This window comes from Canis lupus, chromosome 15 (assembly GCF_003254725.2).
Source record: "Canis lupus dingo isolate Sandy chromosome 15, ASM325472v2, whole genome shotgun sequence".
In the NCBI taxonomy this organism is placed as follows: Eukaryota; Metazoa; Chordata; class Mammalia; order Carnivora; family Canidae; genus Canis; species Canis lupus.
Genome location: NC_064257.1, coordinates 12,372,650 through 12,400,410, shown reverse-complemented (window position 1 = coordinate 12,400,410; position 27,761 = coordinate 12,372,650). Strand labels below are relative to the sequence as shown.

Here is a 27,761-nt window from a genome sequence, read left to right as displayed (position 1 = left end):
CAGTGTTGGCATCACCAAAGACCTAGCTTTGTCCCGGGCTGTCTCGGCCTCAGTCACACGCCCGGCCTACAGACCGGTCCCTGCCTGGTCATTAATGACTTTGTTCGGGGAAAGAGTTTTGCATTATGCACATGAGTACAAAGAATGGAGTCTGAGTCCACGGGGATGGCTGAGAACTCCAAACACTTTTAAGAGGATTGCTGTTTAAGAATCTTAGAAATCCCTTAAGAATCTTAAGAACCCTTCAAGGGAGGTTCCATCAAGTCTCCAGTCTGCACTGATTTCATCCTTTCCTGATGGCCCAGAAATTTATTACTTAGATTTCACCCAATTCGGTACTTGACTAGTAACAGTAATAATAAAGCTATCATTTATTGAGTGCCTACCACGTTCCAGGTAATCTGGGCACCTGAGATTTTTTTTTTTTTTTTTTTTTTATGTTTCCATCTACTTGGAACACTCCTGTGAGGTAAGTTTCATAATCATTATTGTTATAAAAGGGCAAAGTGAGGCTCAGAGCTGAGGTCCCTTGCCCAAGGTCACGCAACTAGTAAATAGCAGAGCCACGATCTGTACCCAGGTCAGCCTGGCTCTGAAGCCCATCTCCTTTTTATCCTATTACCGAACAATGGCATCTGTTACATCTCAGCTATTATTAGCTCCTCGGCCACATGACTGGTTTCTTTAAAGGAAGTGTCCTCTAGTGGGGCACTCAGATTTGGATTTGATATCAAAAGACACAAATCCAAGCTCCTGGGAGGGCGTTGCCCCACCACCTCCAGACTGGGTCACCTGACGGGCCTCCCCCATCTGACTCTCACTTTGCAGACTTCTGGAGTCGGGGACCCGTTGTGGCTTTGGGTAGGTGCTCAGGGTCAAAATGTACCTCCCTTATTATAAAATACAGATAATGATACTCATCTCTCTGGGCTGTTGTGGGGGATCAAACCAGATGATGGCTCTGAATGTACTTTATATATACTGGTAAGTGCTGTTCACTGCCAAAGAGTCTACCAGAGGGCTTCGCATTCCGTTCCAGGAGCTCTGTAAATCCATAAATATATTTTGCTTTGAACTGAAATCCAAGCACTCTCAGTCTCCTTTTGCTTCTCCACTGACTTCCCGCAAAATCTGCATAGAATGAGAGCAGGTCCCGACTCTCCTCCCTCCAAGTCCTGTCTTTCATTTTCCCAGCCGCGATTCCTACCTCCTGCCTCTTGAGACACATCGACAGGCCAGGCACGGTCACAACCTCAGCGAAAGGCCCTTGTCTCAGACAGGGTTGGCAGCTGCCTCCTCTTATTGGCAGGACATTTATCATCTTGAGGAAAATATTGACGGATAAGAAACCCCAGACAGGCAGTGTGTCTTGCTGGGCAGGCAGTCTGCTGCTTGGGAAATGAGTTTTAAGGTGCTGGTTCCAAGGCGTTCTGGAAGAAAAGGAGGGAGGCGGTCCTGTGGAGAATGGCCTGTGCCCTCAGAGGTTTGACAAAATCCTTCGAATGACTGTGTCTAGTACTTAGTAGATGTTCAATAAATGAGTTAGATCCAGGTTCAGTGGGCGCTTTGGATGCCATCTGGAGGATAGAGGCCCTTTGTCCAAACCCTTAATTTCACAGGTGGGTAAATGGGGTCAGGGAAGGCCAGTGATTTGCTCAAGATCACACAGCAGGTTGGTGGCAGAGATCAGATTAACAAAGTCCATGGATCACCAATCTCACAAGGGAACACTGTCTGTTACACAATGATGCTACCAGGACATATCCCAAAACCTCTGGTCAGATGGGGAAGTTTGGGAAGCTGGAACCTTGGGTTCCCTAGGGAATCAGGAAGAAGCGAATCCTCTGACTGTCTTGCAGAGCCAGTTCTCAGGGAGCACATCCTTTTAAAGACGAGGGAAGTGGGAATAAGGCAGGGCGGGCGTGTTACTTGGAGGGGTGGTGTGACATGGGCCCATGCTGCACTAAGCCACTGTCCTCCCCACGCACCATGGTGCTCTCCCTGAAACCACCTACTGGTTCCCACAGTTCTCTCTAACCTCATTGCCTCTCACCCCCTACCTCAGACCCCAAGGGTTAGACTCGTCCAAAGGAGGGAAGCAGCCCTCCCAGCGCTCTGGGCCCTGCACACGCCGCTCTCCCAGCCTGCTAGACTCTTGCGTAGCACCTTCCTCGCTGCACTTACTCCCACCCCCTGCATCCCCAAGGCTGGGTTTGCTGCTCCTTCTAGCCACTCCTTGTAGCCCCCTCTGTCACAGCACTGTACTGGAGGCACTCTCCTGCCTATCTCCCTCACCACACTGGGAACTTCTCTAGGCAGAGGCCATGACCACTTGACGTTGCATCCCCAGAAACCAGGCCAGGTTCTGGTGCACAGAGGAAGCTCAGTAAGCGTGACCCTGTTATCTCCCTCATAGAGGTTAAAAACTAAGCTGCCTCTCATTGGCTCTTGTTCTGACCTCTAGGGCCACACAGAACAGATCTACTTTCTATGCTCCATGATGGCTCTTTAGAAATTTGACCAAATCATGGCTTCCAAATATCTTCTTTCCAAGGAAAATATCCCAATTCCTTAACAAGTTCTTCACCGGTCATAGCTTTGTACCCAAAGCTATGGGTGACCGACCATCTCGGTTTGCTTAGGACTGTCCTGGTTTTAGCCTGGAAGCCTCCCGTCTCAGGAAATCCCTAGGACCTAGGGAGATCTGGACAGTTGGCAAACCTAGTTTTGTCTTCCTTTCCCATCTCAGTCCATCAGAGGCCTTGTATCATTTTTTCAATGTCCTGCATACAGTAGGGGCCAGAAATGAACACAGGGCTCAGGGGTCAACAACACAGCAGGACGAAGAAAGGCCAGCCACCTCCTTGCTCCTGACATCCGCTTCTATTAATGCAGTCAGTCAGCATCAATTTCAGCAGGAGGACAGAGTGGGGTGGATGTGGCGGTTGATACATTTGCCTTGGTGGCCAACATTGAGCTTAATAGTGTCAATTAAGATGCCGATACCATTTTGCTACACAGAAAACCTGATTTCCCCAAATCAGTACTTCCAAAGCTGCTTTTGTTTTATTTTATACTAAAGGCAGAAATTATTTCACACCTTCGTTCTTAATATTGCCCAAGGCCTCCAAGTATTCCAGGCCTTCAGCCGTTCACCAATTATTTATTAAACACCTACAGTGTGGCACATGGTCCCTCTCTTTGTCCTTCGAGTTGGTCAGAGCTAGGCCTAACTCTGCAACGGGTTCGAACTGATCTTGGGTAAAATTCTTCCATGTTGGGGGCTCTCCCCACATTTGTCAAACAAGAGGATGGGGACACAAGGAAGTGCGCACATAAGTGTGCGAATGGCGACAAATATAAACAAACAGGTTCGAGTTACTTAAGAACTAGCCGGGATTTTTCTGACCATCAGCTAACAGCCATAATCCTGAAACAATATCAACTCTCTTTATCATCAACTTGGTTTCCATGGAGCCTCACAGTGCTGCTAGTGAAGGCTGACAGTTATCACCATAAAGAAACTTTACAACTTTGTAATTTGTAGCTCTCTGCTGTCAGTAATATTAACAGCATTTCGAATTACGGCTATAAACTTGACAACAGCAGATAAAACCCTTAGAAACCTCATTTGTGGGGATGAGGGAGGCTGGGGGAAGGTAATGACATTTTGGTTTTCTAGGCCTGGAGAGGAGGCACGCTTTGACGCGGAGGTAGGAGCAACGGGGCCAAGGCAGGACTCGCAAAGGGCAAAGCAGCTCAGCTTGGGCAGCACAGAAGGCGGGGGTCTGCGTGGCATTTGGGTGATCAGAGCTTGCACTCGGGTCAGTGCCAGGGGTGAGGGTTACAGAGAGCAAGGCTAGCAGATGGACAGGGCTGGCTGGTGGGTCTCAACCTCTGCGGGGTTCAGGAAAGGGCTTTTGTCCTACAGGAAATGGAGGGAATCTAGGCCAACAGCAGAGCAGGGAGGAAGGTAAGACAAAGCCTACCAGGCAGGATGGAGAGAGCAACCCTGGGCATGTTCTTTGAGTTTTCGGGGCTTCAGTTTCTCTACTGTAAAATGGAGGTGCTTATTTCAAAGGCCAAAAATCAAATGATCTTTCTGCATCTGTCTGTCCATCTAGCTAGCTAGATGGCTAGCTAATAATTTAGAAATCATATAATTTCATCTTTTAATCTAAAGATAGGAAGATTTGAACCCAGAATGGGGAACAGATCTTTCCAAGCCAACGTGGTAAAGTAGAGGCAAGCCAGTCCTCCAGTGCAGGGATCCCGACCCGTCTCGTGAAGCTCATCTCAATGTTATTATTTTTACCATTACTATTGCTACTATTAGTCATTCATTCATTCAGCCATTTAGTAAGCACTCATGTTTAAAGATCAAATTCTAGTCCCCATCCTGCATGAAGGAGAAAAAGAAAGCCACAGGCCTCCATCTAGTTTAGTCTTCTGTTCCCACAGCCCTCTGATTGAAGCATTTTTTGCTTATGAATTTTAACAAAGGCCTGACCCTGGGCATGACAATCAGGAACAGGGAAGGACCTAGATATTTGAACATGCCAACCAACAGGTCAGACATCACAGTTTCTTACTCTTCTGTCTCAAAAGTGAAGTCTCTTTAGCAAGAAAGAAAATCCAGGCAGGACCTCCTCCCTCCTGCTCCCAGCACGTCCTCCAACAGCCCCAATACCACACGTACATATTCTGATCATTCCTCTGAGCAACGCAGATCATATCCCCCGTTGTCCTACAGTGAGCCAGCTAGGAGATGCTGGTAAGGGCTGCTTCCGTTTCATTCATTCATGCATTTATTCATTCATTCCTTGGCATCCACTGAGGTTCTACCCAGTATCAGTCTTTAGCCAAAGAGGTGAAGTGATTTAACTAAGGTTGCACAGCTTTATGAAGGAGACAAGGGGCAAAAGGCCATACTAGAGTGGGCACACCAAGAAAATCACTCCCTTCATTATAACTCTACAGTACCTCGTAGAAAAATCCACTATGACTCTGTCCAAAGCCCTCACTTTTCTCCAGAACTTCAGGCTTATACAGTCATCTGACTACTAAACGCCTCCGCTTGTATATCACACAAGCCCCCTACCCTCCATTCATCCCAGAGCTCAGACTATCCCCACCCTAATCCTTTTCTCCCAATTTAAGTGATTGGCCCCACCATGTACCACGTTCAAATCAGGAAAATTGGGTATCTTCCTTGGCTTATTCCTTTATCCTCACACTCACACCCAAGTAATCGCCAAAAATAATCCTACTTGTTAGATATTGATACATGTTGTTAAAATGAAACTGTCTTTGTCTTGGTTTTAGCCAAGATCCCAAGTCTATAGCTACACATTTCTAAGTGAGGTATGAAATCACCAGGCAGGACTTGCAGAGGGAAACAGAAAGCCAGTTTTGCAACCTTTAGCTCTCGTTCAGACAAGAGGGCGGCTGGAGGGGTGCAGCGACCCGAAGAGGTGAACCACCAGACCACCAGGGACTGAGGAAGGACCATACATATACAACTAGCCTGAGCAGACGTATTTGCCGACATCAACGACTCTCTAGGGCCAGGGATGCTATGTCTGAAGAAGCTTATGAGGGCTTGCTCAAGCCATCTTGAGAACGTCCCCATCAGCCAAGACCTTTCCTGCCCCTTTCCCCCTCTCCCTCATCCCGCTCAAGCTTGGAGGGCTGAACATCTGGGGTCAGCCAGATGGAGGAGAGGGCTGCGAGGCAGGCTGAGCAAACACAAGTCACCATGAGCCTGTGTAGAAAAGCCTGAGCTGGAGGATGGGACAGTTTTTACTTTGAACAGCTGTCATGGCTCTGACTGGATCAGATGTGGTCATTGCTGAACTGAGACTCTTTTGTGACCAGACTTAATTAGAAAACTTGTAGTTCCCTGAGAGTTATTAGAAAGTCATGAGGCCCGCCAGAGCTCTTGTGTGTCTGGGTCTAGGTCTATAATCTGTCTGTATCTATCCGGAGGGTCAGTGGGGGACAAAAAATACTTTCTAATCCTAGCCTGTGGACACCGTTTGTTCGAAGTACCTGTTATGCAGTTCCCAGATCTTTCTCTTTCTTGCCTCTATCCGGCTCTGCCCATGTTTCTTTAGTCACGTGCTGCTTCCGGCACAGCCCCAACTATCCTCTGATACTTTGGGATACACATCCTCTCTCTGGCATCAGGGTTCTCCCCTGTACACCTACCTGCCAAGAAGGCTGCCCCCATCCCTCCTTCTGCCTGTGTGCCTTTCGTCCTCAAGGTCTGAGCCTTAGCTTCTCTTCCTACAGGAAATCTTTCTTCCGTCTGCCTCCTCTCCACCCCTGCAGGGTTAGGGACTCCCAGATACTTCCCTGACCAGCAGAAGTCCCCTCTTCCAGAACGTTTACTTTCTGATGCTGCTGTCCTGACCTTTCTCCCTCCTTTCAAACTATCTCCTCCTTGAAGGCAAGGCCCATGCCTTATCCATCTATTTCTAGCATCTAATGAGTTGTATTTGATGGGCAAGTGAATAAATGATCTTTTCATTTATGATGCATAAATGATGCATATTTGAGAGGACCCAGTGCAAGGTATATAGTCGGCTCTGAATTTGGACCAAGCCAGTTAACTGAATTCTAAATCTCTGCATCTTCTTTGGGCCACACCAACCATTCTCTTCTCCCAAAGCCAGCATTTTCTGATTTCAAGGTGCCCATAGCTATAAGCCTACGTGGAAACCAGTTTACTTGGGACCCAAGGTCTCTGTTCCCAGTGTTTTCCTCATCCATTATATCGAAGAGCTATTTCCTATAGCTTGTAACCAGACCATAAACAAAGGCCAGAGGAGCTCTGGGTTATTTTATGATTTCAGTTTAGCCTTTCTCTTTCTCTTTTTCTTCTTCTTTTTTAATCGTTTGAACAGAGCATATTTATTACTTGGCAGGCCAGTAAATTGTAAATAGGGTTTGCTGAAGAATGGCCCAAAATTCTTAGGAATTTATCATTCCACAACGACAACAACAAAAACAACAAACCACAGGAAGGAAAGGCGAGGGAAGTAATATTTAATGGCACTGAGTGTGTGCCCAGTGATTTATCTGCATTCTTCATGGAACCCTTGAAACAACTCTGTGAAGCAAATAATCGTCATCCTCACTTTGCAGACGAAGAAACGGTGGTTCAGAGTGGTTAAATACCTGGCTTAGAGACCTCAGCTAGAATGATGCAAAGCAGAACTGACCCGCAGGACTCCTACATCAGACACACAGAGGGAGACCAGGGCAGAGGCCTCTGAGGATGTCCCCCTCTTAGATTCTGCTCAAAGTCACAAGTCTTCCTTCCAGAAAATGAACTAAGTATCTTTACTCACAGTTTTGCACAAACTGTAGACTGTTCATAGGCTGTTCTTGAAGACCATCCATAAGCCCCTCCATTAAGAACCCTTAACTATAAGAATGAAAGTAGCTACGGGCTTAGGGTGGTAGGCTGTCCAGGACACCTTTGTGTTGCTCTTCCCTATTAGACTGAACACTTAATGCTCACAGGATCCCTCCATTCTTTAGACTCCCCAAAACAGAGAATTGTGGATTCTTGATTTTATAAATTCACCTAAGCATGGGGTTATAAAGTTTCAGATTTCAGAGAAAGACATTAGAGTATCAGAGCCAGAAGGGACCACAGGAGAGATCAAGCCCACCCATGAGGTCATTCCACGGCTCTGATAGGTAGAAATATCAGACGCCGAGGCTAAGAGAAGGCTTGCTCAGAGCTCTCCAGTAACAGTGGTGGAGTCAGCATTCCAACCCCACATGCTGGCTTCAGAGCCAGATCATCAGGGTCAAGACTCACCCAATAAAAGGAAGGCCATGCAGTCTGCATGGTGGTGGAGAAGAGCTGGGGCAGGAGGAGCATCTGTTGAGTAGCTATCAGGTGCCAGGCAGTGCCAGTGGACTGGAGATACACGGCATCATTTCACTCTCCCAGGATCCCTGAAGAGTGAGTATTATCCCTATTTTTGTTTTGCAAATGGAGAAATAGGCTCAGAGCGGTGAGATAAGCGGCCCAAGGTCACACAGCTCGAGAAGCATCAGTGACTGTCCTCTGCTCTATTTTCCTGATGGAGTGGAGAAGGAATGTCCGAGAACAAGCCGCTGATAGTGTTTAGCTGGTGCTTTTCCAGGGAGAAAAATTAAACTGACAGATGCCTATGTTCTAGTGGGTGGAGAGGCGGACGCTTCTGTGGGCCTGGGTGGTGTCCCTCAGGACTCCCTGTCCCCCAGCTCTTCCCTGGTCTTACGCTCACCCAGCAGGCCCTGGACAGCTGACATGTCCTCCGTGTACCCTGACGTGAGAAGGGCTGCTCCGGGGGCAGGCACCCACCCCACTCCACGAGCCACCTGGTGTTGTGAGACCAAGGCCCTCGGTCGTGGAGACTCCACCCAGACCCTTTGCCCCGTGAACTCTGCCAACCCCGTCACAGCCTCCTGTCCTAACAGCCCGTTCTTAACGCAAATGCAGGTCCTCATTCACAGGCACATACACCTATTGGATGTTTTAACCGACAGTCACTTAATATTTAAAGCTGACAGGGCAGACGCACATGCATTATTTCATTTTAACTCCTTGCAGCTCAGTGAGGCTTAGTGCTGTGTCCTCCCGTTACTGATGAGGACACTGAGGCCCCGGGCAGGTGACGAAACTGGCCCAAGGTGACACATCTAGCAGGTGGCTGAGCCAGGATTCCAACCCAGGTTTCTTTCAATTGAAAGTCTGCCCTTTGCTCAAGGGCGCATTTTTCATGGCTGTCTCTGCTTCATTCCCTTAGCAGGGATTAGGAGAGCGCAGGTTCACAGCCTCTGGGAAGAGCGTGGGCTCACCTTGGGGAGGCTACGGGACGTGCTGAAGGGCGCTCTCTGGGATGACGCTGCTGCTGTCATCACAGTCCTGGTCTCCTGACTCCGGGCTGAGGACACGTCCTCCCAGGCCCTACCGCCTCTCCCATCAGACCATGTAATTTCTCTTTCCGCTTGGGACGTGAAGCTAGCAGCCAGCAAAGATCAAAATCTGTCTGCTTCAAGTCTCCCTCTGTTAGGAGAGGAGGGTGTATTTTGAACAAGAACCAGGTTAAATCACTCATATGGTAAGCGGGCCTGGCCTCCTCGTGCAACTCCTGGCTCCTCTTCTTGTCTCCAGGTGGTGGCTCAAAGCAGGGAGGCTCTGACGGCTTCTGGTCTGCTCTGCTGTGTGCCGCCTCCCTGGCCACCCTGAGCTCCTTCCCATCGCTAGCTCCTGTTCCCCACTGACACCCCCACCCATCACTTACCAAATCGACATGAAGGGGGTTCCCTGGTCTACGCTCTCCCTGGTAGCACCCAGGTTTAGCCCTGCCTCATCTCCCCGGGGTTGTCAGAACAGCCCCCGGTGAGCGTCCTTGCCCACAGTCTCGCCCCCTCCCTGCCCCATCTACCCTTCCCACTGTAGCCAGAGTGGCTTCCCACCACCGTGCGACACTCTTCTCTTGCTCTCCATTGCCTTCACGTCCGAGTTCAGATTCCTCACAGCCTGCCACTTCAGTGACACCTCCTGCATTTGCCATCCTCAGCCATTCTGGACCACTTCCTTCCTCCTGCACACCTTTCTGCCTCCCCTCTGTCTGCCAAGTTCTCCTTCCAACGGCCCACCCAACCCAATCTGGCTAATTTCAATTCAGTCTTAGAAACTCAGCTTCGATGTCACTTCCACCGGGAAGGCTTCCCTGACCTCCCAAAGTTGTGTCCTGAGTCTCCTCCTACCCCCACACGAAGACATTTTTGTCCTTAGTATCTTCTCGGCTACATCCGCCGTGCCTAGAACTTCCCTGGCTTATGGCAGACGCTCACGTGTACTTGTTACAGGAAAGTTGCCCATGGCTCTCTGGAATTCCTCCGCTGCGGAACTTACCGTACATATGATAATTGCCACTTTCCTTTTCTGTCTCTCCAAGCAGACCGGAAGCTCTGCAAGTCTGGGACCATGGCTTTTTGTTCAGTATTTTACCCTGGATGCCTAGTATGATTCCTGGCACACACTGACAGTGTGCTTATTTTGATGAATGAGGACTGGGTGTCGAGGAGGCAACCTGGGCCTGGGCCAAGGGAGGGGCATTCTATAAGAAACACACATTTACTTCCAACACAAAAGCATGTGAGGTGCTCAGAGAGCACCTGTGACATCAGAAATCAACCACAGACTAAGTGCAGTTCTCCTCTGAGGGACCTGTGGCTCGCTGTGGGTATGTGGAATCCCACCCCGCACACATGCTCAAATGCTTCTTCCAGGCAATTCCCCCAAGGTCAGGGGAGAGCAAAGCAGGGAGAGCGTGGAATGACACCTACCCTGCATTACAGGAGTTAGCAGGTCCCCAAGAAGTCAAGGCCACATGTCAAGTGTTGGGGGTCGGGGGCGTGTGGACCATAGAGGAGGCCAGGTTCCTCTGTCTCACAGCAGAGCCTACTCCCTTGGCCTTCCTAGGACAAGTGCTTATTAAAGCAGATTTCAAGATGACTGTCCCAGGTGTGGTGACTGGAAGGAGGGGACTCTTGAGATATTATCATGACCTCTCCAGTGCTCTACTGGATCTGAAACATAGATCAAACACCTGGCCTACTTACTGCTCCCCCTTCCACGGGGGGCCATCACTGCCTCCCATACTCAGCAAGGTAACTGGACCTCCCAGAGCCACCAGGCTGCAACTGACTGGGTGGACTAGTCCTGAGTCATTCCTCGACCAGGAAGGATGATTCCTGTATGGAGATGGTAGGAACTCCGTATAACTGACCAAGGGTTGAAAAAGGCTAAAAGGAGCACTTCGACTTCTGGGGAGAGAAAACTTATATATATACAGAGTTAATATCATCCTTTTTCTTTCTCCTTCATCAACTATAATTTTAAGAAAATTAAGTGTTAGGAAAGGAGAAGTGGGTTAATCCAAAAACAAAAGGATAAAGGAAAACAAAAACTGTCACGATCTGTCACGATACTTAGGCAGTGACCTGACATTAAAACAACACCCAGGAAACTAGAATGACTAAACAATCCCTAGAAATTCAAGCAGCTAGAAAGTAACCTCCAATTTCACTAGAAGAAGCATGGGGGCTTTGGGAGAAATTTTATGAGGAAGTTAAGGGGAAAAGCAATTTGGCAAAGGAAGTGCCAAAGCAAAGAGAAAGATGTGCAGAGGATGGGAAGGAAGGCAGGAAAGACAGCGGGGAGGCACGGGGAGAGAAGGAGAGGAGAGGAGGATGGAGAGAAAAGAAAAGCCAGGAGGAAGGGGACATAAGAAGCAGGGAGAGCAGACTCACCCCCTCATGAGGCCGTGGAGGGGAGACAGAGATGGGAGCAGCATAGGACCACAGCAGGGGCAGGGGGGTGCCCTTTAGAAGGGCGAGGGCAGGACAATCCAAAGATGCCACCAGCAGAACAGCCTCCATCCTCACCCCAGAGTGTCAGCCCTCACCAAGCCGGAGACCAGAGTCCTGACCTGCCCGTTAAATCTTGCCAGACCTGGATACTCTCCGCCGGATGTGGGCTGGCCCAGGCCTGGGGGGACCCGCCAAGGATACAGGCTTCCTCAGTGTAGGGCACAGCCGCCGTGGTGCCCCCGATGATGTAGCTGTAGAAGGAGACCTCGAGGGTATAGCAATAGGAAGTGTGGTCCAGTAGCCCGCCGAGGAAGCGACGCCCGGTTCCTGCTTTCACGGCGTCCCGGTTAAAGGACGTGCTGGACTGGGAAAGACAAAGCCGGGAGCAGAGAGTCAGGGCTGGGCAGCTGCTGGCTATCAGCCTGTGCGAGTCTAACAACACAACTGCGTCTCAGTTTCCTCGTCTGAAAAGTGGGATGGTGATCACATATCACAGGATTATTACGAGGACCGATGAAATAAACAGAATTAAAAGAAAGTATCCAGCAGAGTTCCTTGGATAGTACCTGCCATTTAACAAATACCTGTGGGAATCTGAAAGGGGACAGACGGAGCAAGGAAAAGTAGACAGAGAACAAGAAGCAATTATACTATGATGATAACCAAAATGAGAAAATTTGGGTAGTGCTTTCAACTTGATAACGTTTCCCACATGGCATCTCATTTATGCTTCAAAATAACCCCTTGACGTGGGTGCTGCAGTTTGGGCCCTCTGGGTGAGAAAATGAGGCTCACAGAGATGGAGCAAGCAAGTTTTAGAGCACAGATTAAACCCAGGGCCGAGCGACTCCCGGCACCCCAACATGCCTTCCCGGTGCTCCCCCTCCCCTAGGGGCAGCCCATCTCCTGCCCAACGTCACCAGAGGGTAGGGATCACAGTCGTCAGTCTCCCCCATCGCGGGGGACAGAGGAGGATAGAGCAAGCAGGTCCACGTCTAAGGCCCTCGTTCAAAAAGATGCGAGATTGTTAGGCACCTTGCCTTATGTGGTTTAGCCTGTTTCCTCATCTGTAAAGGGGAGGCGATAAGAACATCTCTATCATGGAATTGTGAGGGTGACTCCTCTGTGGCTAACGGGGCATTCTGTGCTAACCCGTGGAGATCTAAGTAAATAAGAGTTGGGGTTTTTAATAAGAGAATGTATGTTGGGGTGCCTGGGTGGCTCAACTCAGGTCATGATCTTAGGGTCCTGGGATGGGATCCCATGTTGGGATCCCCGCTCAGTGGGGGGTCTGCTTGTCCCTCTGCCTCTACCTCTCCTCCCTCTCATTCTCTTTCTCTCTCTTAAATAAATAAAATCTTTAACAAAGAGAGAGAATATGTATCTTGTTCAGCAGGATATAAGAGGAGAAAGAAAATAGTAAAACAAGGCAGATAATTAGAGACATATTTAAAGGAAGAGAAATTGTGTGTGTGCACACGTGTGTCCCTATGTTGCATATGCACATACGTGTGTGTGTGAATTCTGAGGCAAAGGAAGGGGTCAGAAAATTAGAATGACACATCTGAAAGGACCCTTGAAGTCCATGCAGGACTAAAATCATTTTAGAGTCGGTTACTGAGGGTCAGAGAAGAGGGGACACAGGGACGGGATGAGGACAGGCCTTGAGCTCTTAAGGGGGCTGCAGTAGAGAAACATCGCCAGGCAAGGCCAGAAACAAAGCTCCTTGACCGTGCCCCTCTTGTTTGCCCTGGGAACTCACCTCTGTGAGGGTGTCTGAGGCCTGTCGCCCAGGGAGTGTGGAGCAGGAGGCCACAGGGTGCTCTGAAATGGCAGTGGTTTCAAAAAGTGACCGTCCTGTAGGTCCCTACTGAAACAGGCATACGGCTCTTTCTGTCCCAGACGTGCAAATGGGGAGCTGCCTGCTTTGATTCTACTGCCCGATGCTGAGTTGCTTTGCTGTAGATACTGAACGTCTCTGGGCTGCAGGTGTCTCTTGGGTACAGAGAGGAGACTGGGCCATTTCCTTCCCTGGTGAGGCCTTTGAAATGTCTAGGACTCAAAATGCATCTAACCTCATGGAGAAACACATCATCCCCACTAATGTCCAGCCCGGGAGGAATGGGCAGGGAAGTTTTCAGCTCATCAACTTCAAAAATTGCTATGACCTTTGTGGGCCTCTCCCCCTCTGGCCACATGGAAATAACAGGCCTCAGAGAGTTAGTATCAAAACAAAGGAAAATGTGCAAAAACTCTCTCCTCTGTCCCGATACCACCTGCCAATTCTCCTGATCTTTTCTCCTTGCCCTTTCCCCAGGATTGCTTTTTGCTGCAAATTATGCTCATGGCCAGGCCACAGCCTCTCCTCAGCGTGTGAGGCGGGCAGTCGCAGCCGGTGTCTGGCCCCTGCTGAGGTGTGTGCGTCGGCAGGCTCCGGCTACCACGACTGCCTCCCCGGAGGCTGTGCACAGGCAGGGCAGAACACGATCGCCCACAAATTCCTGGCAAAGAAATCGGGGCCCAGAAATGGTCAGGGAGGGAGAGCACGGGGGGCACAAGACCCCTGTCCGCAGGTACGGGAGGCTCCTACTAAAAGGGCCGGAGCCGGTGAAAGTAGACCGTGGGCAGGGCCCGGCACGGGTGGATGCTCAGCGAGTCCCTTCTCTTGCTAATGCTGGCGTCGGCTCAACGGAACAAATCCCAGGTCCTCAGAAAGACCCAGGGCTGCCTTTCCAGAGTCTCCCTCCCGGTGGGTGAGGAGCCGCTCGAGGGCCTGGGCACAGCTTGTTGGCCTGGATCTTTCTCACGCACACGGGGCCCGGCCTGGAGCTGGGTTCTCTGAGGGTCGAACCCAACTGAACTGAGTGAGGAGGGAGAGAGGTGAAGTAAAAGGGGGGGGGAGCCAGGGGGTTGCCGAGGGAGAACTCTTGACCTACGTAGGAGAAGTCCTCGGCATTCTGGCAGAGGAGCTTGGGGAAAATGGCCTGCCTCTGGAACCGCTCCTCATCCTCAAAGATGTTGCCGTACATGAAGCCATTCATCATGGTGGAGTGGGCGTGGATGTCGATATAAAACTCCAGGCTTGTTTTCTGTTGAGAGAAAGGATGACAAATGAGAAGTCTGGGGTCACTGAGCTAGAGGACCAGACGCTAAACGAGGTACACACACACACACACACACACACACACACTTCCAAGCTGCACCCCTGTGTCAGCAGATTTAGCACCATTTGCGATGTAATTGGAGAGGCTGAGACTTGTGAAGATCAATTTCTCCTCACTTTTAACACTGCCCCCCCCGGGGGGGCTGAGAACACTCCCTTTAGTGTCCCACTTTGGGGTTCTGAAGAGGTGAGGGTTTTGTTGGGTTCAGTCCTGATGTTGCTTACCCAGAACAGTTCATACATCCGTGACTAAAGGCACCAGCCGACTTCGTTTTCCTGACTAATGAGGTAGCGCAATTGTATTAATATTGGCCCTGCTTATGGTTTGGGCCCCACTGGGCCATTTCTAGCTGAGGAGGTCTGGGGTAGATCATAGCCCTACAATGAGTCTCAGCCTTTTATATTTGACAAATGGGTATTTTAATTTCAACCTCCAAGAGTTATAGTGGGAACCAAACACTATAATAATAATTACTATCATTTACTGCATATTTTAATGCATGCCAAGCACAATTCTGGGAGTTTTAATTCTTTTATTTAACCTCATTTCATATTGCCACACCCACTCCCCAATAATATCTAAATCGTGCATGGATAAAATAGTACACATTATACCTTATACTCCATAAAAATGATTTTGAGCAGGCTTTCTCTGCTCTTTCCTTACACATATTTAAGGCATTCCCTAGCCTGGTGTGGTATTCTTCGTGAACATTCCCATCTACGAGCTCCCTGACAGTAGGGAGATGTCTGGGAAGGGCCCAGTGGCTGGACATGAAGGGTGCTCAGGAGCTGCACACAGAACCACTGAACAAATGACCCCAGAGAGACTGCCCAGACAACACCATAGATTAGCAAGAATTGGGGAAATATTTTGGCCTATAGATCTTCAATGTCCCTGGAATCTGACCTTCTCTTCCTATATATCAGCCCAACGTATACCCAATAATCCTTTTCGAGAGTTACAGAGGCTCAAATGCGAAAGAGACTTGTCCAACCTGGCATAACTGAGTCTGAAACCCAGGTCTCCTGACCCCCGGCACAGTTAACTTCTCACTCTCAACGGGCCAGCTCTAGAACACTCAGGGGCAAAACCTGGCCACCTCTCCATCCCCTTTCTAGCATGCATTCCTGGGAAAGAAAGAAAGCCTGTGCTTAGAAGGATTCTTCCTCCTTCGGACACTTTTAAACAAAGTTAAAACCAAATGAAAACTGTGTTGCTTCTAGAATGTGAGCCTGATGACTGTCATTTCATTTGCCTCCAAGTTGGAGTGAAAAATTACGTCTTGCCGAGCTCCCAACTCTCTGGGTAGCGTAAGCTGTCTTTGGAGAGACACAAGATGCACTGCTCTGTGTGATATTAAACTCATCATTTTCAGCTTTGGAGGTGGAATACACAATGATTCAACAGGAGCCCTATAAAAGTCATCTTCGCAATTTTATTTTCTTCAATTGTCTGTCTTTTCCTCTGAGCTTTTGATGAGCTGCGGAGGAGAGGAGGAGGCGGAGAGATGACTTCAGAAATGTGTAAGGAAGAGCTGCAGTTTCTGTCTCTGGATGCCGGAGCTGGAGGGGCATGGAAGCCAGTGCTCTGACCTCGCCAGGGTCAGCCCCGTGCGGGGAGGCCGCTTGCTTAGGGTCAGCCAGTGCGTTAGCGAAGGAATAAGAATTAGAACCCGGTTCTTCTGATAACATTCTGGAGTGGCTTCGGCTGCCCTATCCTGACACCTGGCACCTAATGTGATTTCACTTTAAATAAGCAGCAAATTATATTGACTGACTTACATGGTTTCAAAAGTCAAAAAAGATAGGAAAGTGTTTATAGGAAGAAACCTCCCTATCACCCCTGTGCCTCTCTAGGCACCAGTTTCACTCCTCAGAAGCAATTCCTGGCATCATGTTCTCCTGCATCCTTCCAGAGACACTTTATGCAGAAACAAATATCTGTCCCACGCCCAACCTTGCCATCCCCAGGACACACAAATGGGGGCACACTGAACACACTATTTGGATCTGCTTTTTATCTCTTAGCAGGTCTTGGAGGTAATTTTTTCTCAGTACATAAACAGTCACTTCATTCTTTTTAACAACCATATATACACTGTTCAGCCAGTCTCCTCCTGACAGATATTTCAGAGATTTCCAACCTTTTCCTGTTACCAACGATGTCTTAGTGATTGACTCTGAATATATGCTATTTCACACGTATATAATTACATGCAGGATAAATTTCTGGAAGTAGAATTTCTGGGTCCCCTGTGCATTTGCAGTCCTGATCAATACTGACAGACTGACCTCTTCAGAAGGACCAATTTACATTTCTAGCAAAATATTGCAATGTCTCTTTTTGCAATTACCTTGACAACATGGGTGGAATGAAACTCCTTGATATTTGCCAGTTTGGTGGGTGGGTGAAAAAGGATATCTAAGATTAGTTTTTTGTTTTGTTTTGTTTTGTTTTTTGTTTTTAAGTAGAGCCAAATTGGAGCCCAATGCAGGGCTTGAACTCATGACCCTGAGATCAAGACCTGAGCTGAGATTAAGAGTCAGATGCTTAACTGACTGAGCCACTCAGACACCCCTAAGATTAGTTTTTATCTGAATTTTTCTTAGTACAATTCTCTTTATTACTTGGTTAGGTTTAGGCTTTTCATATGAATTTGATTTCTATGAATTATCTGTTAATTTCATCTACCCATTTTGAAAGCTAGATTGTTGGCCTTCATGTGTAGTACAAAAACATTTTGCTCAGTTTATCATTGCTTTCTGACTTTACTTCTACTAGCACTTTTTTCCATGCAGAAATTTTTAAATGATAATTTTTTACACAGATTTATCAGTCTTTCCTTTTGTGGTTTTGGGGTTGAATTCTTTCATTGTTTCTTCTATTACTTTTATTGTTTCACTATTTAATATTTAAATATTCCATTTCAATTTTAATTTATGTGGATGTAGGCTGTGAGGTAGGGATTGCACTTTACTGTCCCACAGTACTTACGAGATTGTGCATCTTTTCTCCACTGACTTGAAAAGTCAACTTTACCATACTATTTTTGGACTTTTATCCTGTTCTAATCATTTATCTATTCATGTGTCAGTACCACACAGTTTTAATTAAGTTTATAATGTAACTTGTTTCATTTTATATTTTTAAGTGTAGTTAACATCTGTCACCATGCAACTCTATTACAATCTCATTGACTATATTCCCTATGCCATACCTTTCCTCCTCATGACCTGTTCATTCCATAACTGGAAGCCACTCCCCTTCACTCATTTTGTTCATCCCAAACAACCAGTTTGTTCTCTATATTTATGGGTCTGTTTCTGTTTTTTTGTTTGCTTCTTTTGTTTTGATTTTTAGATTCCACATGTAAAGGGAAATCATATGGTATTTGTCTCTATCTGACTTATTCCACTTAACATAATGCCCTCTAGGTCCATTCACATTATCACAAATACCAAGATTTCATTCCTTTTTATGGCTGGGTAATATTCCATATATATATTTATATAAAATAAAATGTATATATATGTGTATATACACACACACACACATATTTATATCATTCTTTATCCATTCATTTATTGACGGACACTTGGGCTGTTTCCATATGTTGGCTATCATAAATAACACTGCAATAAACATAGGGGTGCATGTATCTTTTCAAATTAATGTTTTATAATGCATTTTAATATTTGAATGGCTATTATCACCTCATTATGCCTCCTTCTCTAAATTTTCCTGTATTTTCTTGCATATTTTTCTATATTATCTTTATAATTAGCTTGTTTAATTTTCTTTCTCCCCTAAACTCTGTCGAAATTCTCAATAATATAACCATACCAGACTTTTGTATTACTAGAGGAAGAATTGACTCTTAAGACTTAGAGCCTTCCCTCTCTCTCTCTCTCTCTCTCTGTGACTATCATAAATAAATAAAAAAAATTAAAAAAAAAAAAGGAGACTTAGAGCCTTCCAATCCAAGGATATGTTTTGACTTTCCATTTAGTCAAATTTTCTCCTGGATACAGGAGGAAATTTTTTAAGTTTTTGGTTTTGTTTTCATATAGACCATGAATATTTCTTTTTTCTTTTTTTTTTTTTAAGATTTTATTTATTTATTCACAATAGTCATAGAGAGAGAGAGAGGCAGAGATACAGGCAGAGGGAGAAGCAGGCTTCATGCCAGGAGCCTGACGTGGGACTCGATCCTGGGACTCCAGGATCGCACCCTGGGCCAAAGGCAGGCACCAAACCACTAAGCCACCCAGGGATCCCGACCACAAATATTTCTTTTTGATGCCAAGGTAGTTTACATTTTTACTTGTTGCTGTACATGTGATGCTTTCTTCCATTAACTCTTCTAACTAATGGTTCCTAAATACAAAGGCTCTTGTTCTCTTTCTTATTTATTTTTGTAGTGATCTCTACACCCAGTATGGGGTTCAAACTCACAACCCTGAGATCAAGAGTTGCATGTCCCTTCACTTGAACTGGCCAGGCACCTCAAAGGCTCCTGTTCTTTTTTTTTTTTTTTTTTTTAAATATTTTATTTATTATTTATTTATTTAAGTCACAGACAGAGAGAGAGAGAGGCAGAGACACAGGCAGAGAGAGAAGCAGGCTCCATGCACCAGGAGCCCGATGTGGGATTCGATCCCGGGTCTCCAGGATCGCGCCCTGGGCCAAAGGCAGGCGCCAAACCGCTGCGCCACCCAGGGATCCCAAGGCTCCTGTTCTTGACATACTAAATTTGTACCCAATACTTCACTAATTCTATTATTCTTTATAATAACTCATCATTTTATTTTCTTGGATTTTCATTTGCTTATTCAACAAATAATCTGAGTGTGAGACAGTGCCTAGGCATTGGGTGTGCACCAGGGAGTGTGCTGGGTGCTAGGGATACAGCAGTGAACACAACAGAAAGTTCCTGAGCTTGGAGAGTTTATATTCTATGAGGAGAGAAAGGGAATAAACAAATCAATTACTAAATATCCAAGATATCAGGAGGCATTAGTGCCATGGAGACAGATAAAATAAAGAAATGGAATAGAAAGTAATAGAGGGGGATCCCTGGGTGGCGCAGCGGTTTGGCGCCTGCCTTTGGCCCAGGGCGCGATCCTGGAGACCCGAGATCGAATCCCACGTCGGGCTCCCGGTGCATGGAGCCTGCTTCTCCCTCTGCCTGTGTCTCTGCCTCTCTCTCTCTCTCTCTCTGTATGACTATCATAAATAAAATTAAAAAAAAAAAAAAAGTAATAGAGGGTTCTTGAAAACCAGCAGCATGAATGGAGCAGGAGAGTTAGTCTTGAGACTATCAGTTGGAAGAGTCTTCCAGGTAGAAGGAGAAGTAAATGTTAACAGCAACATACACTTGGCATGTTTTAGGAACAGCAAGGAGGTCAGGATGCCTGGAAAGAAGGAGGGAAGAAAGGGGTTTGTAAAATTATTATCTGTACATAGTACTTCTATCTCCTCCCTGTCCCCTTCCTAGTTTTTATGCTAATTTATTTTTCTTGTCTACATTGGGTAGTACTTCCAAAAGAATGTTAAAGATTAGTTTCTTTCTTTCTTTCTTCTTTCTTTCTTTCTTTCTTTCTTTCTTTCTTTCTTTCTTTCTTTCTTCTTTCTTTCTTTCTTTCTTTCTTCTTTCTTTCTTTCTTTCTTTCTTTCTTTCTTTCTTTCTTTCCTTCCTTCCTTCCTTCCTTCCTTCCTTCTTTCTTTTTAATTTTTTTATTCATGAGAGGCACAGAATGAGAGAGAGAGAGAGAGGAACAGACACAGGCTGAGGGAGAAGCAGGCTCCATGCAGGGAGCCCGACATGGGACTCGATTCCAGGTCTCCAGGATCACAACCTGGGCTGAAGGCAGTGCTAAACCTCTGAGCCACCCGGGCTGCCCAAGGATTATTTTCTAAGACTGTTTCCCACTCTGAGGTTCTAGGTGCTGGAGCTGAGTAAAAAAAAGTCTAGGATATTTATCTGAATAGGGTCTAAGTTCTTTATCTTCATCACATCATTTTTTCATCAGGCCGTGCACTTTGCTGGAAATACTGAAGACCACAAATACTAATTCTAAGATCATCCTTATTATGTTTTGTACCTAATCTGGCTTTGTGAACTTGTGTGGGCCCAGTTAGAAGGCAGGAGCAGGGGTTCTAACTCTGGTTCTAATGTTAACACAATGTGTGAACCTGGAAGAGTGGCAACTCATTACTGTACCTCTTTTCCTTAATTTAAAAGTGGTTGCTGGATGAGATAAAGGAGCTATGATTTCTTCTCATCCTCAGTTAAAATAAATCCCTCATTCTTCCTCAAGCAGCTCCTTGCTTGGGTCTTGGTATCAGTACTTGTTGCTCTACACCTAATCTGGCTGATAAGTATGTCTGTACGTGTTTAAGTGCTTTTGGGACAGGGACAATATCTGATCCAAGTCCCATCCCCTTTACTTGTTCAACTACAATAACTTCTTACCCAGTTTCTTTGCTGCTCCAGAGTAATCTTTTTAAATGCAAACAAATCACGTCATGTCCCTAGTTAAAACTGTTTTATATTTCTCTACTGCTCACAGGATAGAGTCAAAACCCCCTCACATATTTTGAAAGGCCCTGGGCAATCCAGTCCCTGCCCTATCTAGTTCTCAGCTCTTGTCTGACTGCTATGCTCATGACTTCAGTCTCCACATTGACACACAATAAATATCTCCTCTGTTTGAAGTACATTTTATGAGACTAACTTTGATGCAAGCTTCAAATGTAAGGCAGAAGTTGAGTGGATGCTCACCAGTCTCAGTGCTTTTTCCTGGACCGTGGAAGACATCACCCAGTCTCCTCTGCTATCTGGCTAGGATCACGTGGGATGTCAGCAGTGGTGACACGTGCCACTTCCAGACCTGACTGTAACACTCATACACAATCACCCACATTCTCTCTTGCTTTTGTGCATGAAAGCCACGTATAAAAACAACAGTATCATAAGGAGAAAGAAGCCAATATCCCTGAAACCCTGGGAGGAAAATGACCAGGAAAGCCTCTTGACCTGTTTCAGACTGCGATGAATCCTTTACTGTACTAAGTCACCGAAATTTGGGGATTGTTATAGCAGCTAATATTATTCATCTGACTAGTATACAATCTCAATTCAAATAGCCTATCTTATTCCTCAGGATGAGGTAACAGCCTTTGTGCTCTCACAAGTCAAGGTACGGGTCTCTATCTCATGGCACTCACCACATGGCATATAAATGCTTTGTTTATCCCTACATCCCGTTAAAATGTGAGTTCTTTCAGGGCAGGGACCATACATTGTTGTTTTTTTAAATCCATAGGGCCAGAGCAAGACTGGTGTGTGGTAGGTTATCATTCAAGGTTTGGCAGAGGAATGAACAGAAAATAAAATGATGGAAGAATGAGTGAATTATAAGAACAAATACAGGCATTTAAAGTTTTCCCCAGCAGTCAAATGAGGTACCTCTCTGTGGCCATGTCAGAGTAAGGACTGTGTGGCTGACGCAGGGCCCTTAATTACAATTTAGGACTGAGCTTAGAGGGGAAAGAAAGCATCTCTGTTCTTTCCTTCCAAACTTAAGAACCTTAATTAAAACCAAGTGATGAAGGGCTGTCCCCTTGCCAGCAGCCAACAGCTCATCCTGCTATCAGGGGCCTAAAGAGTAAATTAAAATCAGTGCCAATAAAATTAAAACTACCTTAGGGCATATTTGCGACATAATTTAGTGTGGAGTTTGCTTCTTCCTAGACACCAGGGAGGAAATGGTTGTTTTTTTATTCTCCCCTACATTGAGCCGCTTCCCTGCTTCACCTCAGATCTGCACTCAGTGCTGGGATGTGGTGCTGACTCGATCCCATTTGGAGTGATCTTCTGGGGTGATCATATATTCAATCCAGTGAAAGAAGGGAAATCCAACCCAGGAAGGTCAGGAGGGCTTAGCTCAGACAGCAGCAGAGGAAAGCAGTAGAGCCAGGACCCATGTCCCTGCAGTTACAGGACCATGCCCTGCATCCTACTGTGGTCTCAGGGCTTCCAGTCTAGCCAGGCAATCCCCCTGGCCTTAGGATTGTGAGACCTAGGTGGTTTCCAACATCTCCCAGCTGATAGGTCTGGGGGCCCATCCTAGTGGGCACTGGGGCTGGGGGGCTGGGCTGGAGGAACAAGGAGCATTAGAGAACTTCCAGACAGCTTCCCTCTGAGATGTACCCTGGGAAGCTATGACCCCATGGGCCTCAGGCGAAAACACCCCAAATCTAATATTTTTATCATCAACTAAAATATGTCCCTGTTTTTTTCTTTCAAGTTAAAGTAGAAAAGAAATCAGTACAATAAATATAAAGCTAAAGGAAAAATAAAAAGTTGAAGTAGATGTTTATGGAAGTCAGGGCACATGTCCTAAGGCAGGAAGAATAATTTTTCAAAAAAAACAAAAAAAAAAAACAAGAACTCTTTCTTTAAAATCAACTGAGCAAATGAAACAAAACAATGTCGTCAAAGTCTTTTGTTGTGCATGATCTAGACATCTGAAGGGGCACAATTAAGGCTTCTCCACTCACGTATACCCTGGAGATGGCTGAACAGAACTTCTGGTCACAGAGAAAGGATGTGATGAATCAATGGGGACAAAGAGAGGAACAACCACATAGGAAACCCAGATAGCTAGCCTCGGTTGAGGGGAGGAGCTATGGACACGTTTTCTTCTGCCTTCCTCCATTTTATGCTCCAGCCTTATCTGCAACTTCTAGACCCCCTGCAGCTCCCCCAGCACACATGCTCTCCTGCTCTGTGCTTCTTGCCTGCCATTCCTGTGGGTGGGAATGCCTATCTCCCCGTCCTTCCCCTGCTGGTAACAGCTTGCTCATCTTTCACTGCTAGGCCCAATGGGCCCCCTTGTCCAAGATGCCTTCCTTGACTCTCTTAGGAGCAACAGCTCTCTTTTCTGGACTACCCTAGACTTTTAAAATATCCTCTTTTAAAGTAGTTGTCATCCAGTTTATTCATTCATTCATTTGACAAATATTTGGCAGTGACACGCAGGTCTCTGGAGCCCCCTCGGGGAATGTAGGCATCATTAGCACAGAGGCATCTCAGGAGCCCTCTAAAGCGGAGAGTTTGGGTAGAGGAGGACATGAAGGAGACTGGAGTGGCAGGGAGGAGGAGGAGGAAACATGGACAGTGTGGTTTCATGAAAACTAGAGCAAAAAAGAAAAAGAAAGAAAGGTTTTAAGAAGGAAGGAGTAGTGTGTGAAGCCAGTAAGGTCTAGGACCATGTCTGGTTCACCTCGTATCCCTGGGGTATATCCTAGGGCCCAGCACACAGTAGGGGACATTTGCTGAGTGACTACATGAATCATAAATGAATGAAGCAGGTATCTGGTTTCAGAAAGGGGCAGAGGAGGGATCCCTGGGTGGCGCAGCAGTTTGGTGCCTGCCTTTGGCCCAGGGCGCGATCCTGGAGACCGGGGATTGAATCCCATGTCGGGCTCCCGGAGCATGGAGCCTGCTTCTCCCTCTGCCTGTGTGTGCCTGCCTCTCTCTCTCTCTCACTGTGTGCCTATCATAAATTAAAAAAAAAAAATTAAAAAAAAAAAAAAGAAAGGGGCAGAGGAAAGCGTGTGGTGCTAGGAGTTTCAGGGCCTAGACTTTAACTCAAGGTGCCATGGAAGCAAGATAGTAATAACTGCACAGTGCTTACCCCCAGGCACCCTTTAGTCCTCCCACAATCCTCTCAGTTAGAAACATCATTTACAGGTGAGGAAACCGACCGAGAGAGAGGTTCAAGTGACTTGCAAAGGAGCCTCCACACTACATAGTGGTAACGGGGCAGGACTCAAGCTGCCGGGCTCTACAGTTCGTGCTCTTAACCATGACTTCATCAAAAGCGACGGACCTTTACTGAGTGCTTCCTATGTGTGGTCTTGTAATAATTCTAGTGACCATCTACGAGTTAAGCACTGTTATAATCAAAGGAGGAAAATTAAGCAAAAAGCTTGCGAGCGGCAAGGTTGAGATGTAAATCCAAGTCTTTCTGACCTAGGACTAAACTCTTCATCTCTAAGCTATTCTGAACCACCCAGCCTTGGGATCTGTGATCTCTTTGCCTCAGCAGAGTAAACTTTGGGACACAGGAAATTTGTAACAGTCACTTGTAGGTGTAGGGAAAAAGCAACGAGACGAGAGTAAAAACATTTTCCGGCTTCCAATTTGTCTGCAGTCCACTCGATGTAGAAGTGAAAAGTAAGATCTTTTTGTAAATAAAGGCATTTCTGTATCTCCTCCTTCTAATGACCCAGGAGGAGCTGGGTCTGGCCTGGTGGGAGGGAGCCTTCCCTGCTTCTATCATCCTTCACCTCTGGCCTATGGAAGGGAGAGAGACCAGAGGCTCAGCATGGGAGGGCTGCGCTCACAACAGACTTTCCCAGGGCAAAAGGAGAACCCCTGATCTGTCTCCTGCTCCCCATATCAGGGACCGGTGTTGACCATGACAATGATGATGATGACGGAAGGGTACTCATGGAGTAAGGTGGTTCTGGATTCACTAGGCTTGGCTTCAGGTGTCAGCTTAGCCATGGGTGAACTTTCTACGGATGTTACCCTCCGTCTCTGAGCCTCTCATCCCTAAAAAGTAGGGATAATAATCTCAACCTCACAGGATTGTCATGAAGTATCTGGCTTTGTGCTTAGCAAAATGTCTGGCAGTTTATATACTTCTAATTCATTTTTTTTTCCAATCACACAGTGATGCTACATGGAGGTGCTGTGCTTGGCACCATGGGTTTGGACCTCCTCGTGCTCAAAAGCTTGCAAGGAAGATGGACATTTTAAAATTAACTGCGTGTGCAACAGACTTGAGGAGAAGTATAGGGTCCATAGGAGCACAGAGCTCAGGGGGCTTGGAGACCCCGCTTACACAAATGCACATTTCATCCCTGTTCAATAGACGTCTACCGACAATAACCATTGTCTTTCACATTTGCAGAGTTTATAAGCCATTCTCATACCAGTTAGCTCATGTGGTTCTCTCAACAATCCACTGAAGTAAACGGGAGCTTAGTTTCTCAGAAAAATCTCAGAGACTGGCTTCTCAAGATCTCATAGTGGGAAAGGACCTCAGCTGGATTCTAACTTAACATCTCACTACCTCCAAAGCCTCTGCTTGCTCCTCCCCTCTTGGGGGTCACCCCAGGTGCTCAATCCTGCACCAAAAGTGGATACAGATACAAGTGGAAAAGCCAAACCTCCCTGCAGAAAGCCCCAGTCTGAGCAGAAAGACAAACTAAGAAGAGGACGGAGATATAATATGTAAGCTTGTGAGAGCCGAGGGACATTTTAATTTCATAATTAAAAGTTAATGTTGCTTCATTATAAATCAAAGACTGGTGAAACTAGGGCACCCCCAGGAACATGTTAGGAACTCAATAAATATGTGTGGCCTGAATGCTTGGAGACATCTCCTGGAGGAGGTTGTTAGCTGATCCAGAGAGAGAGAAAAATATATGTCTAACCACTGAGCTGGGGGTTTGGTAAGTCCTCAGTAAATCTTAGTTCTTTTCTTCCCAGGAAACTCATCTTGGCTCTCCTACTAACCTGCTCTGTGACCCTGGAGAAGTTTCTCTCCTTCTCTTCAATTTCCCCATTTAGAGAATGGATTTGGTGACTTTTCGTGGCCCGTGACGCCCCAAGAGTCATATCTTTCAATCATCTCATCTTTCCGCTTTGCACTGTTGCTTTTTTTTTTTTCTCCTTCCTTTGGCCTCTGAGGACTGATTCTGCCGGAGTTTCCCACCTTATTGCCTCCAAGACCTGTACCTGGTCCTTTTCCCTGGTATGGCCCTATGGTGAGAGCCTACTCTAAGATGGCAGTCAACCATTTCCCCATTGGGCAAGGTTGGCATCACTGTTTTTCAAAGAAGTGTTCAGGGGTGCCAACATTCATGCTGCAATGCTGTATGGTATGCTGGAGAAAAATAAGGTGGTTGCTAAGCCGCTTTATTCAGTGTAGGTGACTGGGGATGGGGACAGGGGAGGAGAGAGGTGCAGACAGAGATCCCGTAGCTGTTCCTCTGTCCCTTTTCCTCCTTCCTTCTCCCTATCTCTCATCTTGCTCCTCTCTCTTCATTCCTTCTCTTCTCTGTTCCCCTCTTCCCACCTCTCTCTTTCTATAGCGTGGTGGGGGAAGACAGCCAAGGGAACAAGCAAGTGCACATCAGCCATCCAGGTGCTCTGAGAGATGTATGTGGAGACTGGGGGAAGATACAGCTGAAGGAACCAGCAATTTATTGGGTAGTCAGGAAAGGCTTCAGAGAGGAGGTGGCTACTGAGAAAGGTATTGAAAGACAAGAAGGTGTTCACCAAGTGGATGATAAGGAAAGGAGCCCCCAGTGGAAAGAAAGACATTTTAGACAAAGGGAGCTATGTGAGAAAAACCCACAGGCCCCCAAACCACCCGGCCCATGAAGGGACCAAAAAGGTGTTTGGCATGATTGAAGAGTATTACCGGGGAGCGGGGCAGTGTGTGACAAAGGGAGCTGAGGAGGCTTCCATGGACCCATCATGGAAGGCTTGTCAACCACTAAGGACTTTTCATATAAAGTAGAAAATATAGAGAAGTATTTTATGAAAGTATAACATGATTATGTTCGTATTGTATTTTTGAAAGATTTTTTTTGGAGGCTCTGATGAGGAAAAATTAGAGGTTATTAGACTCAAAGGCATGTGGAACAGTTAGGACATTTTTGTTATAGTTGAAGTGGGAACTGATTGAAAAATGATAAGGTTCTCAGTTAGAGCAGGGGTAGGGAGGGAGAGAGGAAGGAAGGGCACACATTTGAAACCTATTATAAAATAAGACTGATGGTGCTGCTTACGGGGCCTAAATTCAGACGGATTCTCAGGTTTCTGGCTTGCATGGCTGGCTGGAAGGGGGGGGGGCATTCCCTGAGATTGGTCCTGCCATCATCTTCTCAGTGTGAGTTGGATGCCTGCCTCCTAGGTACTGGTCCCTAGTTAGAGGATGATGCTCTCAGAGGGCCCATGGTCTTGGGTTATGACAGTTTGATATGAACAGGTTGATTTTTCCATAGGCATGGCTATTTAAGTGAAAGCAACATATTTCTCCATGTAATCTATGCATTTCCTATAAAAATGGAGCTCCTTGTTAAGCTAAAGATAAGCATTGTGCATTTTTATAGGATATAAAA

General features: G+C 46.5%; 1 protein-coding gene across 14 annotated transcripts in view; it reads right to left on the bottom strand.

Annotated features, from left to right (window-relative positions):
- Nucleotides 1-27,761, bottom strand: part of LOC112642495 (BEN domain-containing protein 5) — a 1,368,880-nt gene that overhangs the window by 43,575 nt on the left and 1,297,544 nt on the right. For 9 of the 14 annotated variants that reach the window (XM_049094507.1, XM_035699097.2, XM_035699091.2 and 6 more), the window contains 2 exons: nucleotides 14,322-14,474; nucleotides 11,505-11,749 (listed from right to left, as the gene is read on the bottom strand). In XM_049094507.1, coding sequence (XP_048950464.1) covers nucleotides 11,505-11,749; nucleotides 14,322-14,474 — 398 coding nt within the window. The remainder of the gene's footprint in view (nucleotides 1-11,504; nucleotides 11,750-14,321; nucleotides 14,475-27,761) is intronic. The other 5 variants (XM_025420152.3, XM_049094505.1, XM_049094504.1 and 2 more) reach the window with 2 other exon arrangements.